General features: G+C 56.0%; 1 protein-coding gene across 1 annotated transcript; it reads right to left on the bottom strand.

The window, feature by feature from the left end:
- Positions 1–227: 227 nt before the first annotated feature.
- Positions 228–11,777, bottom strand: GFI1B (growth factor independent 1B transcriptional repressor). The gene is made up of 7 exons (XM_064579263.1): positions 11,413–11,777; positions 4,568–4,687; positions 3,998–4,135; positions 3,297–3,559; positions 2,584–2,721; positions 1,335–1,500; positions 228–873 (listed from the first exon to the last, which is right to left on the bottom strand). Exons 2-7 carry the CDS (start codon positions 4,665–4,667, stop codon positions 695–697), a joined length of 984 nt encoding a protein of 327 aa, XP_064435333.1. The 5' UTR covers positions 4,668–4,687; positions 11,413–11,777; the 3' UTR covers positions 228–694.
- Positions 11,778–12,709: the final 932 nt, after the last annotated feature.

Raw genomic sequence — 12,709 nt, 5'->3', positions numbered from 1 at the left:
TGGCTTTCTCTGCCTTTCGAAGCTCCCTACCATTCCTTCCCAAAGCCTGACTTGCACCCAAGACGCACTCAATAAACACTGGTTAAATGTAAATAAATCTGTGTCTTTATTTTTATTTACAGCAGTTGAGAGGAATGGGCTCTTGTTAGCAGTGACTGCTTGTTTCTCCAGCCCCGTGGCCGGCTGAGTGCCAGTCAGAAGTGGGGGGCAGCCAGCACATCTGGCCAAAGCAGAGGGGTATTAGGCCTCCCTCTGGGGCAGGAAGCAGCTCTGGCCATCCGTGGCAGCCAGAAAGAGAACCACTAAAAACCAGATCCCAGCACAGTGGGCAGCAGGCAGAGGGGGAGGATTTCTCTGTGGATTCCAGTTCTGGGCTATTCTCGGCATCTCTTGGGGGGAGGGGGAGGGCTAGGCTGGCTTTCAGGGCTCCATGGGAGGCAAGACCTCTAAAACAACTTAGCTCAGAAAAGACCCAGCCCAGTTCTCATATTCTGCAGCAGGAAAATATTGGTCCAGAGAGGGAAAGCAACCTGCTCGAGGTCACACAGCAATTCCGTGAGTCTCAAAACGAGCTGACAGATTCCTGCCCAGCCCTGACTCCAGGAGACCGGGGATCTGGGCGCAGGAGGCTGGCCTCCCTCTGGGTCGCGGGACCTCAGGGCAGGCTGGCCGGGAGCCCAGGGCAGGTCCAGCCTCACTTGAGATTGTGCTGGCTCTCGCGGTGCCGCCGGAGGTCCACCTTGCGCTGGAAACCCTTGGTGCACAGCTCGCAGCTGAAGGGCTTGAAGCCGGTGTGCTTCCGGCTGTGCGTGATGAGGTTGGAGCTCTGGCTGAAGGCCTTCCCGCACACCTGGCACTTGTGGGGTTTCTCACCTGCGGGGCAGCAAGGAGCGGGTCAGGGCTGTCGCGCCAGGCCCGCCGTCCCCCTGCCCTGCATTTGTTCGCCGGACTCTGCTGTGTGTTATCTCGCGGCCAGCCCCCATGCGCTTTAGAAAAGAACTACAAAAGGGAGAGGGGACAACAACGCCCCCTGGGGTTGCGCCCTGGTCGGCCGGGGACTGGGTCCAGGCCCTCAGTTAACAGCCAAGCAGTGAATGATTGGAGGAATGAATGCATGGCGAATCCACCTGCTAGTCTCACTTGGACCCAGAGATCACGCTTCGGCCGTTCCCTTCCCGGCGTGTTCCCTACGCATTAAACGTGTGCTTAGGTAGCAGCGCGTCCAGCCCTCTGCGTGGAGGGGAGCGCCTCTCGCTTTGTAACTGACCCCCGTCCGGGAGGGAGGGGGGCGTAGCCAGGGAACCCCGGGGCCAGGCGAGGGGCGGGCGCCTCACCTGTGTGGATGTATGTGTGCTTCTTCATGTCCGACTTCTGGTGGAAACGCTTGCCGCAGAACTGGCAGGGGTAGGGCCTCGTGTCCGAGTGGATGAGCAGGTGCGTGGACAGGGTGGACGAGCGCTTGAAGGCTTTGCCGCACATCCGGCACTCGAAGCTGCGCTCCTGCCGGACGAAACGAGGCCCAGGGGGGTCAGGTGCGGGCGGGGCCTCGAGACCCGGGACTGCCACGCTGGGCGCAGGACCGGGCCCTGCCGGGATCCCCTGAGGAACAGGACACTCGTTGGGGGGGCATCGAGAACGGGTCCTGGAGGAGCAGGACCCAGAGACCCCCATTTCTGCATCCCAAGGGGGGGGGCTGAGGCCTGGGGCCTGAGAGGCCTCCTGTGCGTTTTGCCCTGTAACCTTCACAGTATCCCATGCAAAATAAACCTCAACGTGCGTTTGTTGGCTGACTGATAGATCGACTGATCTGGGGCATGGTCATGGGCTTCGCAGTGCTTTGGTTAAGAGTCTGTGTTATTGGGGCACGACTCTGGCTTCTGCCCCTTAGAAGCCACATGACCTTAGACAAATCATTTAACCTCTAGAGACTCAGTTTCCTCATCTGTACATGAGAACAGCAGTAATAAGCTCAAAGTGTAGACAGCTGAACCGGCAACTACTAGCACGTGGTGTGCGTTCACAATTGGAAGCTCTCATGACCATATCCTGCCTCTCCCGCCTGAGCTTTTATTGACTCCCGTGTTAGCAACTCGGGTCATTTCCAGTCCTTTCCCTGGAATGGAATATTCAAGAAGGGCTAAGCGGGACAAGATTCTAAAAGTCGGGAGCCTCAAAGCTGAGGACACCTCTCCTGACCACACAGACGGCAGGATCATTTCTGAGCCTCAGAGACATCTCTCTGCCCCCGAAATCCCACTGGGCCAGGAGCCTCTCCCAACAGCACATGAAGCTGATTTGGCCCATCGGGGAGGGTGTTGGGAAAACTGTAACGAGGCTAGCACTAAAGCACAATATTCATTATCAAGAACGAATTAAACTATATATTAAATATATATAATATATACATATATTTTAAAAAGAGGGTTTTGGGGACCCCGATGAGGGGGGAAAGGACCCTCGATCTGTGTCACCTTCAGAAGCAGGGTGAGAGACCCAGCCATAGCCCTAGGACTCCTGCGGGAAGCACAGAGCAGGAGTGGGAAGCGGGGGCGGGGGGGGTCCTGGGCTTGGCCAGCTGCCCACCTGGGAGTGGACGTGTGTGTGTTGCTCCAGGCTCACGGCGTGGCCGAAGGTTTTGCCACAGACGTCACAGGCAAAGGGCCGGGTCCCGCTGTGGGAGCGGCGGACATGCACTTCGAGCCCGTGTGGGGTGGAGAACACCTGGGGGCAGGGGGCAGAGCGTGAGGCCACCGGGGGCTGCGGAGAAGGAGATGGGCCTGGGGTGCCAAAGCCAGCCCCACCCCCCTCCATGCCCAGGCACAGACGGCCACAAAGCAGGAGAAGCACTGGAGTGCTGTGTGTCCTGGGAAGGTCCCTTTCCCTCTCTGTGGCTTGGCTTCCTGTCTAGAAAATGGGGGCTGCGGGAGCATGTAAAAGGCCCCTCCTGGCCTTAGCTAGAGGCTGAACAGCCTAGTGGTTAAGAGCCAGGAGTTTGCCAGAGCCACGTTTGAATGCTGGTACTGATGTCTACTTGCTGTGTGCTCTTGGGCGGGTGACTCAAAGTCACTGAGCTTTTTGTCTGCTTCCCAGGGCTCAAGCATGTCAAGTGCTTCGCACAGGGCTAGCACACAGCCAGGGCTCATGGTCCTCGTCCTCATGGTGAGGACAAGCATACTGAACCCTCGATCGCACCAAAGGACTCAAGATTCACAGCACAGGGAGCACCCAGCTGCCGGGGAACTGGAGAGGGGATGCGGAGCAGGGCCCGTGAGCCCACCCACACCCAAGTTGCCCACCTTGTTGCACTTGAGGCAGTGGTACGTGTCCATGCCCGGGGAGCAGCGGAGGCTGAAGTCCAGGGGCGGCTCAGTGCTGGGCACAAGAGGGCTGCCGTACAGGCTGACGGAGCGCTCGAGGAAGGCGGACTGCATGGTGGAGGGGGCCTGCCGGTAGCTGTGGCCATAGGACGAGGCCAGGGCATCCCAGGAGAAGCTGGGCTTGTAGAACGGGGGTGAGTCGGAGTCCCTGTCCTGGGATCGGGGCATTACAGCAGGGCCCTCTGTGGAGAGTGCGACACATAAATCGTGGTGATTCATTGATAACTAGGGCACTGCTCCCCACCACTCTCCACCTAATGACCTCATGCTGAGGATTGTGGTGTGTAGCCCAAAATATTACTGTGGGAGAGGGTCTGGGTCTTCACTGTGGCTTCTCAGCTTTTCAGGTCCCCAGCACCTGCAGAGTGCCCACCTCACCCACTGCATCGGCCTGCCCACCGCTTCTTCTGACCTGCCACACAGAAGCTCTCATCTGGGAGTGAGCTCCCCGTCCTAGAGGGGTCCAGGCAGAAGCTGGAGAGCCCAGATTGTATCCAGATGGCCTTGTTGATCGTTCCTGACTCCACAACTCCAAGGATCCCTGCTTCCATGAGCCCATCCTCCCTCCATTCCACTTGCACTGGCTGACGGGGAATGGCCGGTGGTCCCAGCCTGGGTACCTGGCACCAAGGCCGTCCTGCTCAGGCTCTGGTCCAGCTCCAGCTCTGGCTCCCGTTTGAGGTCAGTCCAGGTCAGGCACTGGTTTGGGAACAGGGTGTTGAGGACAGGATCACTGCTCAGGACCTGGTCCCTGGCCCCTGTGGGGAAACAAGACCATCAGAGACACCAGCTACAGCTCCTAGGAGGATGGGGACCCAGAGATGCACTTGCTGCCATCCCCAGCCACTTGCATGCATGGGCCCTGCCCAGGATGGTGGGAGCAGGATGGAGGCCGAAAGGAACCCCCCCCCCCCCCCGAGGAGAACTCCTGGACCAGTGTTAGTTTTCTGAGTACCCGACCTCAGCCATAGATATTTTCTGAGTCTGGTTAGGACCCACATGTCAGCTGCTAAGGACCAGCTCCAATCCTGATGCTCCCACCATCCCAGTGGATCAGAAGAGATGGTTGCATTCATTCATTCATTCAACCAACATTTACTGAGCTTCTGCTTGCAGAAGGGATGCGCTGCATCCCCAACGCGGGGGACAGGGAGCCCTGGGTGGGTGCTGCAGGGGGATCTCTGACTCACTGGGGCTAAGGGCAGGAGGCCAGATCGGGTCATCTTCCTGGATGCGGGGCTGGTGGTAGGTATGAGCCTTCTTGCTCTTCACCAGGAAGGAGCGTGGCATGGTAAATGTGCGCCCCACACCTGCAAGGGGAGAGGGAGAGAACAGTTAGGAAGGGCAAGAGGACAGCAGTCTCTGTATTTTAGAGCCTCCTCCTGATATCAGAATCCACTGTCCTGAGTCGAATGGTGTCCCCCAGAAGTTCATGTCTACCTATGAATGTGATCTTCTGTGGAAATAGGGTCTTTGCAGATTTTACCAATCTAAGATGAGGTCATACTGAGTTAGGGTGGACCCTAAGCCCAATATGTCCAGGGTTCTTATAAGAAGAGGGAACTTTGGGCACACAGACACAGACACACAGGGAGAACACCGTCTGGAGGCGGGAGCAGAGATGGGAGGGACACGCCTACAAGCCGAAGAGCACTGAGGATCGCTTTCTCCGCCAGAAGCCAGGAGAGAGGCACACGACAAACTCCCTCAGAGCCTCCAGAAGGAACTGACCTTGCAGACACCTTGATTTGGGATCTCTAGACTCCAGAACCTTGAACGAATCAATTTTGTGTTGTTTTAAGCCACCTGGTTTCTGGTAGTTGGCTACAGTGGCTACAAATCCTAACCTCCCCCCACTACTCCCTTGCTAGGAAACTAATACACCCACCTTCTAGAAAACCCCCAGGGTCAGTCTGCTCCTGCCCACATGCCCTGAATCACACTAGGAGCAGAGAAGGAAGGACAGGGGTGTCTTCAAATATGACACTGTGGCCCCGGCATCCAGAAAACTGCATTCATGCCCCTGTGGGATCTGCATCCAGAGGCCACGGAAGGGGTGGTCTGAGCTCAGGTTTTGGAGTCAGATGCTCATGGGTTAGAATTCCAGCTCACCCGCTGTGCACTTTGGGGCAGACGCTTAACCTCTCGGGGCCTACTCCCTTTTCTGTAAGGTGCAGCGCCCAGGCAGGTAGTGCCAGCGAGAGCATCTTATGTGCTTAGTGCTTATCATAGCGGGGGGGGGGGGGGGGGCAGGGGGGCAGGGGAGGCGGGTTGCAACAAAGGGGGCACCTCGATTGAAAGCCACGTTACTGTGGCACTGAGGCACCCAGAGCAGGGCTGCCCCTCGTCTGTGGCCTCAGCCCAGAGTCCGGTGCCCAGAGAGGGAGGAGCCTTCTCTCTCTCTGAGTGGGGGTGGGGGGGATTGGAGTTGCATGTGGGGCTCAAGGCCCAAAGGACTCCCCCATGCCACCCCACTGGGAAGCCGGAGGGCATTTTGTGCACATGGAGGAAGAGGCCAATGTCCACCAACTGTAAGATCTAAGCAGTGGGCAGCCCAGCTCAGCCGCATGGTACCGAACCCTCCAGTCCGGGGGTGGGGGAAGACACCTTCTCCCTCTCTAGAATGTTCTCTCCACCAAGACACGGAGGACCAGATCAGGAAAGGGACCTGCCCTTGGTCCTGGGCGGGGGCTGGGGGCGTGGTAGAGCCAGACCAGCCTGAACACCTTGACACCCCTGGCTTCGCATGAGGAGAGCATCTCCTGCCCCTCGAGGCTCCTTGTGCTCAGCCCGTGAGGCTCCCCTGAGGGCTCCTGGGAGACAGAGAACATCTGAGTGGTCCTCTCTCCTCCCCACCCCAGGCCAGGCCCAGGCAGGAGTTCAGGAAATACTTCATCAATGGCATTCCTGGTGGCTCCTCTGCAGGTCCCATTCCCAGGCCTCAGAGCCGGAGCCCCCTTCCCCAGGCCAGCCGCCACGCAGGGCTGCAGGGACGATAGGGCCAAGCGCGGGAAAGGGATTACAGCTGCTCCAGCAAGAGCCAGGGCTGGGTGATAAGGCCAAGGCGAGGAGCGGCTGGGGGGAGGGAGATTAGAGAGGGCAGCTTGGAGCCCTGCCTTTGGACCAGGCCCAGGGAGTCACCCCTTCCCCCGGCATGACCCCAGGCCAGGCAGGAGAGAGGCCCCCAGCTGTGCCCAGGCCTGCCTGCGCTTCACCAGAGCCCCCAGGGCATCAGGAGTCTGGTGAGGCCACTCCACCCCAGCCATCCTAGGCCCTGCCCTCCCCATCATAGGCCTCAGTGTCCAGATCTGCTAAACGGGGACCACAAGGCACCTTCCTGCCATTGCTGGGCAGAAAGGACGTCTACTACAAGCAAGTATGCAAAGTGCTCAGTGTAGTGCTGGGGCTGCAGGAGCACTGGGCCGGGGGTGGCATCACAGCCCGCGGGAGGAGAAGCTTCAGGAAGGCTGGCACAGCCCACGTCCCGTCCTGTCCTGCCTGGCCGCATCTCCAGTACCCTGCCCAAAGCAGGTGCGCTCTGAGGACAGGGATGAGCCCGAGACCAGGAGCAGGGACATGCTCCAGGCCCTTCCCCTCTGGGATCTGAAATGAAGAGGTGGGACTTGAAGGCTCTGGGGTCCAGTCCAGCTGTCAGATTTTGCCCCCCCCCAGCCTTGCTTGGCCTGCTGTCTCCCCCAGGCTTGTCGGGAAGCCCGCGGTGGCCTTATCTGCCAGGGGCAGTCTTCCTCTGCCTCCTCCCCTCCCCCAGGGCTCCTCTCACCAACCCCCTTCCCCCTTCTAACTCTTGGGTCCGGGAATCCCCTGGGGAGGCCAGACCCTGGGCAGAGCCAGAGGAGACCCCCCCACCCACACCAGGAGAGGCGGGGGCTGCGTGGTTTTGTCTTTTGTTCTGGGGGAGCCTCCAAGGGCCACGGTCTCTCTATCAAAAGATGATCTATTATTTTTTACATAGTATTTTAGTAGTAAGCCAACGAGAACCAAAGGTCGGCATGCAACTGCCGGAATGCCAGCAGATACTTCTTGCAGCCAGAATCTGCGTAGCCTCAACTCCGTGAGTTCGGACCTGGGAGCTGAGGGGCTACTGCCCCATTTCACGGAGGAGGAATGAGTCTTGGAGCCTGGCTCATGATCCCAGGCAGATCCCAGGCTGCCCGCCGCAGCCCCCCACCCTGGCCTCCATACTCTCAACTGTCAGACACGGGGTGGGCACTCGGGGCGGAGGCGAGTGCGCAGACACGCTAAGGAAGGTGTCTAGAGCTCCCTGGTGTGCATTATTTCATGAAACTGACACCCACGGGGGGACTGTCTTCCGGGCTCACAGGGTGAACTGAGGCTGAGAGAGGAAAGTGGCTCATCCAGGCCTCGTGCTCCTGTCCTGCTGGGACTTGACTCCTGGCCCAGGGCTCTGCCCGTCGGCACCTGTGGTCTTTCCAGCCACCCATGAAGACAAAGGCTGGTTGGTGGGGCAAGATGATGGAAAAATCAAATTCCTTTGCATTCTGTCTTTTCTAGAACCCAGAAGCTCCACTTGGGTTCCTGGAGAGTTTTGAGGGGAGGGGTCGGAGAGAAAGACCTCCTTCAGAAAGCTCTGGTGTTCCCTTGGGCTGAGCCTGAGGACACCATAGAGGTCAAGTGGTTAGGAGTCAGGACAACATAGTCCCAGCTTCCGGGGTCCCTGGCTGGAGGAAAGCGACTCCCAGGGCCCACCCTCGGGGTCCCCTTCAGAGCCCCCAGTTTCCCTCCCTCTCCCTCTCTAGAATGTTCTCTCCACCAAGCCTGGTAGAGTGGCACAACCAACCCCATGGCTTTAAGCCTTCAAGCTCCCCGTGGGGGCCAAACACACCAGGAGAACTTCCTTTTGGCCCCTGTTAGCGGAGTTAAAAAGAAAAAACAGGAACCAATCAGCTATACTGTAGTTAATTAACAACCACACCGTTCTGATTCACACGGACCGTTCTGAGAAAGCGCTCAGAGCAGAGATTGTGAAAGAACCCTAAGATTTCTTCATGAAACAGAGGCCTTGATGGTATCGGCCTCCGGAAAGAGACTTGCTGTTAACATCTCTTCCAAAACCTCCATCCCGATAGAGGGTGCCCTGACCCCGGGTCAGAATCTCGGCCCCGCACCTCTACATCCAGGTGGACTCGAAGCCACAGCCTGGTGACTTCCGCACAACGGGGCGCCATGGGCCTCCCGTAGGGCTGAGTCTGATTTTGTGACCTTGAGCTTGGCCATGTCGGCCTCCAACCTGGGGCTTGGTTTTCCTATCTCTCAAAAGGGACCGTTGGACTAAGAGATTTCTAAACTTCCCTTTTGCTCTAAAATCCCATGCACAGTTTGTTGACCTTCAGCGAAGGACTGACCTGCCTTGACTAAGAACCTCATCACTCAGGTTCCCTTTTTGGGAGGGTTGGGTAAGACTCCATCGTTTCTCAGAGTCAGTGACAGAGGACCCTTTGGACTTCCTTTATGTTTAAAGACATGACTCAAACAAACAAACAACAGCAACAACAAAAAACCTTTCCACGTAGCAGTTAAGGGAAATGAGCCTGTTTCATGTTAGGGGCCCCAGCAGAAAGGGGTCATTATTATTATTATTATTATTATTATTTTTAAGATTTTATTGAGAGAGAGAACAAGCGTATGGGAGAGGCAGAGCGAGACGGAGAAGCAGGATCCCCGCTGAGCGGGGAGCCCGACGCGGGGCTCGATCCCAGGACACCGGGATCATGACCTGAGCCGAAGGCAGACGCTCAATCAACTAAGCCACCCAGGCGCCCCAAGGGGTCATTATTTTTATTTGAAACTTGCAAGCAGTTCTCAAACGCTCCTCCTAAGTTCAGAGACTGCAATGTCACGAGTGAGTGAATCAACTTCTGAGTTTATACCCCAAAGAATTAAAAGCAAGGACTCAGACATAATTGTACACCCAAATTCACAGCAGCATGATTCACAATAACCAAAAGATGGACGCAACCCGAGTGTCCATCAGCAGATGATGGAGAAACAAAACGTGGCGTATCCATACAATGGGACATTATTCAGCTTGAAAAAGGAAGGATGTGCTTACACAGGCTACAACATGGATGAATCTTGAGGACCCCATGTAAGGGAAATAAGCCAGTCACAAAAAGATGAATGCTGTAGGACTCTCTGCTTATATGAGGTCCCTAGAGAAGTCGGATTCATAGAGACAGAAAGGACAGTAGTGAGAGCCAAGGGCCGGGGGACGGGAAAGGGAGGGGAGTTTGTGTTTAATGGGGACAGAGTTTCAGTTTGAGAAGATGAAGAAAGTTCTGGAGATGGATGGTGGTGACGGTTGCCCAACATTGTGAATGCGTTTAATGGTACAGAACTGTACACTTAAAAATGATTAAAATGGTCACTTTCCAGTCATGTGTATTTTACTACAATAAAAACAAAAATGAGTGAACAAAACATTTCCTGGACATTTTTGAATCAGAGCAGCTCCCATTGGTTTGAATTCCTGAAAACAAATGAACAACAACAACAAAAACCTGCCTCTAATTTAAGGAGGGGGTAAGGTTTTTTGTTGTTTCTGAAAAGGGATGAAATCATATGTGGTCAGGCTATTTTCCCAGGGGCGATCGGGTCCCAGAATCTTCGAGAATCCTTATGCTCTCCAAGAGGACCCCAACCTCACCTGCCCTCCTGAAAGCCTGGAGAAAATGTTCTGCACTGGTTTTGAGTAACTCCATCCATCAAACCCAAGGCAGATATGACTTTCTGATGCTCCCCAAGCACCTTCCGCAGGGAAACCAGCATTCCAACCCCCCCATCCTGATTTGGAAGACACCTCACACATCTCCTTATTAAAAGAGTCCCTTGTGGGGCGCCTGGGTGGCTCGGTCGTTAAGCATCTGCCTTCGGCTCAGGTCATGATCCCAGGGTCCTGGGATCGAGCCCCGCATCGGGCTCCCTGCTCAGCAGGAAGCCTGCTTCGCTTCTCCCTCTCCCACTCCCCCTGCTTGTGTTCCCTCTTTCGCTGTGTCTTGCTCTCTGCCAAATAAATAAAATCTTAAAAAATAAATAAATAAAAGAGTCCCTTGTGCACCACCTCTGAGGACAAGAAACTTGCCACCTCACTAAGACTGAAACCTTCTAACCATTCATTGCCTACTGAGAACTCTTCAGGAGGTGTGAGCCTCCATGGGCAGGTGCAGCTTAGCTAGCTGCTATCAGATCCATGTTCAGAGCCTGCAAATTAATTTGCCCCCTCCAGGAAACTCACGAAAGCTGCGGACCTTCCCCACAGAAAAATGTATACAAGCACATATCCACAGCTATTCTATAGACCCCCCCCCTCTTAACAAGCCTTACTTTAGAGCAGGCACCAGATGCCCAGACTTTAAACTCGGTCTTTTTTTCCCAAATTGGTAGAAAAGACTGAGAAACCACCTGCCCTTCTGCAGCCCTCTTGTTCCTGGAGGCCGGGGGCTGGGGGTGGTAGACAAAGGCATTTTCCCTTCTCCCCTCACAGGGCTCTGGATGGGAGGGCACTCACTCTCAAAGTGCCCCAGGAACTTGGGTGAAGGGCACCGGGGAGTGTGGGATGCTGGGGGTAGAGCTTCCCTCGGAGTTCTCTCAATTTCACTCTAATTTTATAGACAAGGGAAGCTCAGGGTGATGGGGGGACAGGGCCACACTAAGCCAAGTACCTGAATGAGTGTTGCCCCACACTCTGCCCAGGTCCCTGGGAGAGCTGGGGTTGCGGGTATGACCTCGCACAGACAGGTGATCCCTGTCAGACCCAACCGGGTTTTGGAAAGGCCGTTTATGCACAGCTGGCAGAGGGCGGAACTCCTATAGGGCTCTGCCTCCCACCACCTCCTCTCCGCTGGGTTCAAGGGCTGAAAGCTGCATCCTGTGGAAGAGATATCCCAGTCCACCTAATTCTTCCTGTAACTGCCAAAGGGCCCCGGTGACCTGCCTGGAAACAATCTAAGTCAGATATGCAAATTTAAAAAGAAGAGGCCGGGATGACAGCACTCACCTGTCCCTAGCTCTGCCGTCTGGTCCTGGATGCGGTCTTGGTCTTGGTGGGAACCTCCCAGCCTCTGGGGCTCGGCTCCTCTCTGTCAACCTCGGACTCTCTGCTCAAATAGATACTTCTTCTTTTTTTTTCCTCTCTCTCTCCCTCTCACTCTCTCTGGTTTTTTTTTTTTTTTTTCCCTCTTCTGTTCCCCTCCTTGATTTTCAATCTGATTATTTGTGTCAAAATCTGGCGGTGAAGGAACAGCCAATAGAGAGCGCCCGAGCGCGGGGCTGCATTTGCTTATCAAAGCTTCCCCGACTTCGGGCTCTTGCCAGCCCTCCACCCGGGGAGCCGCGCTCTGCCCCGGGACATTCTAACTAACGCCTCCTGGAAGAGGAAAGGATGGCTAAATCATTGCGTTCTTAAACTTAAAACACTTATATGCTTGGTTTTGCATAAACTGTTTCGTCTTTCCTTCCTTCCTCTGTCTCTGTCTCTCCCCCTCCATCCCGAGCCAGGAGCACTCTGCTCCAAAGCCACGGCAGACCGTTCTTAGAGAGGTCCCTCTTGTCCTTGCAGAAAAGCCGAATTCACGCTTCCCCAGCCTTGACCCCCGAAGAGGTGAAGGAGACGCCCAGGTGCTTCCCGGCGTCGTGAGCCGCTCAGCCCGCTCAGCCCCGCGGCAGGTGCACTCGGGATCGGTCCCAGGCCCTGCATGTGCCGCCATCTAGCGACCGCGGAGGAGACGGGGGAGGCCCATGGTGGGTCACGGGCACAGCCAGGCTCGGACATCACATCCCGCTTGGCACGGAGCCCCATCCCCCGACCCCCCACCTTTTCCCTCCTTTGCCCCGCGAGCCCGATTTATTTCAGGAGGATTTGCATAGGAGGAGAACTCACAGAACAGAGTACTGTTAGGCTGATTTGCATGCTCCTCCATCCCAGCGCTGGAGAGATTATGTTTCCCTCATAAAGAAAACAAGTTTGGCGACAGGAAGCCCCAACTTAAACTGCAGGTCCGGGGCCCCGACATGAGGAGAAAGGGGGTTTCGGACGAGGCTCCTCTGCCGCTAGGCCCCCAGCCTGGAGGTCAGATGGGCCTGCACGATGCTGTGGGGGCGGGGTCCCAACCATCACCCTCAGCCCTTGGACTCTCCTTGGTGGAGAGAGAGTGTGGGAACATCTGGACTATTCTTTGGATGTTCCACATGGCCAACAGTCAACTGGAACTGTTTGTCATTATGCAGAAAACTTAGAATCCAAGGACATTTGGAAGAAATTCCCATTTCTTCCCATTTTCCCTCCATTATGTAGG

The sequence above is a fragment of the Mirounga angustirostris genome, unplaced genomic scaffold, assembly GCF_029215605.1.
Source record: "Mirounga angustirostris isolate CCGP_5_RB_7025 unplaced genomic scaffold, mMirAng1.0.hap1 SCAF_15, whole genome shotgun sequence".
Lineage (NCBI taxonomy): Eukaryota > Metazoa > Chordata > Mammalia > Carnivora > Phocidae > Mirounga > Mirounga angustirostris.
Note: the sequence above shows the minus strand (reverse complement) of the source record. Positions and strands in the feature narration are given on the sequence as shown.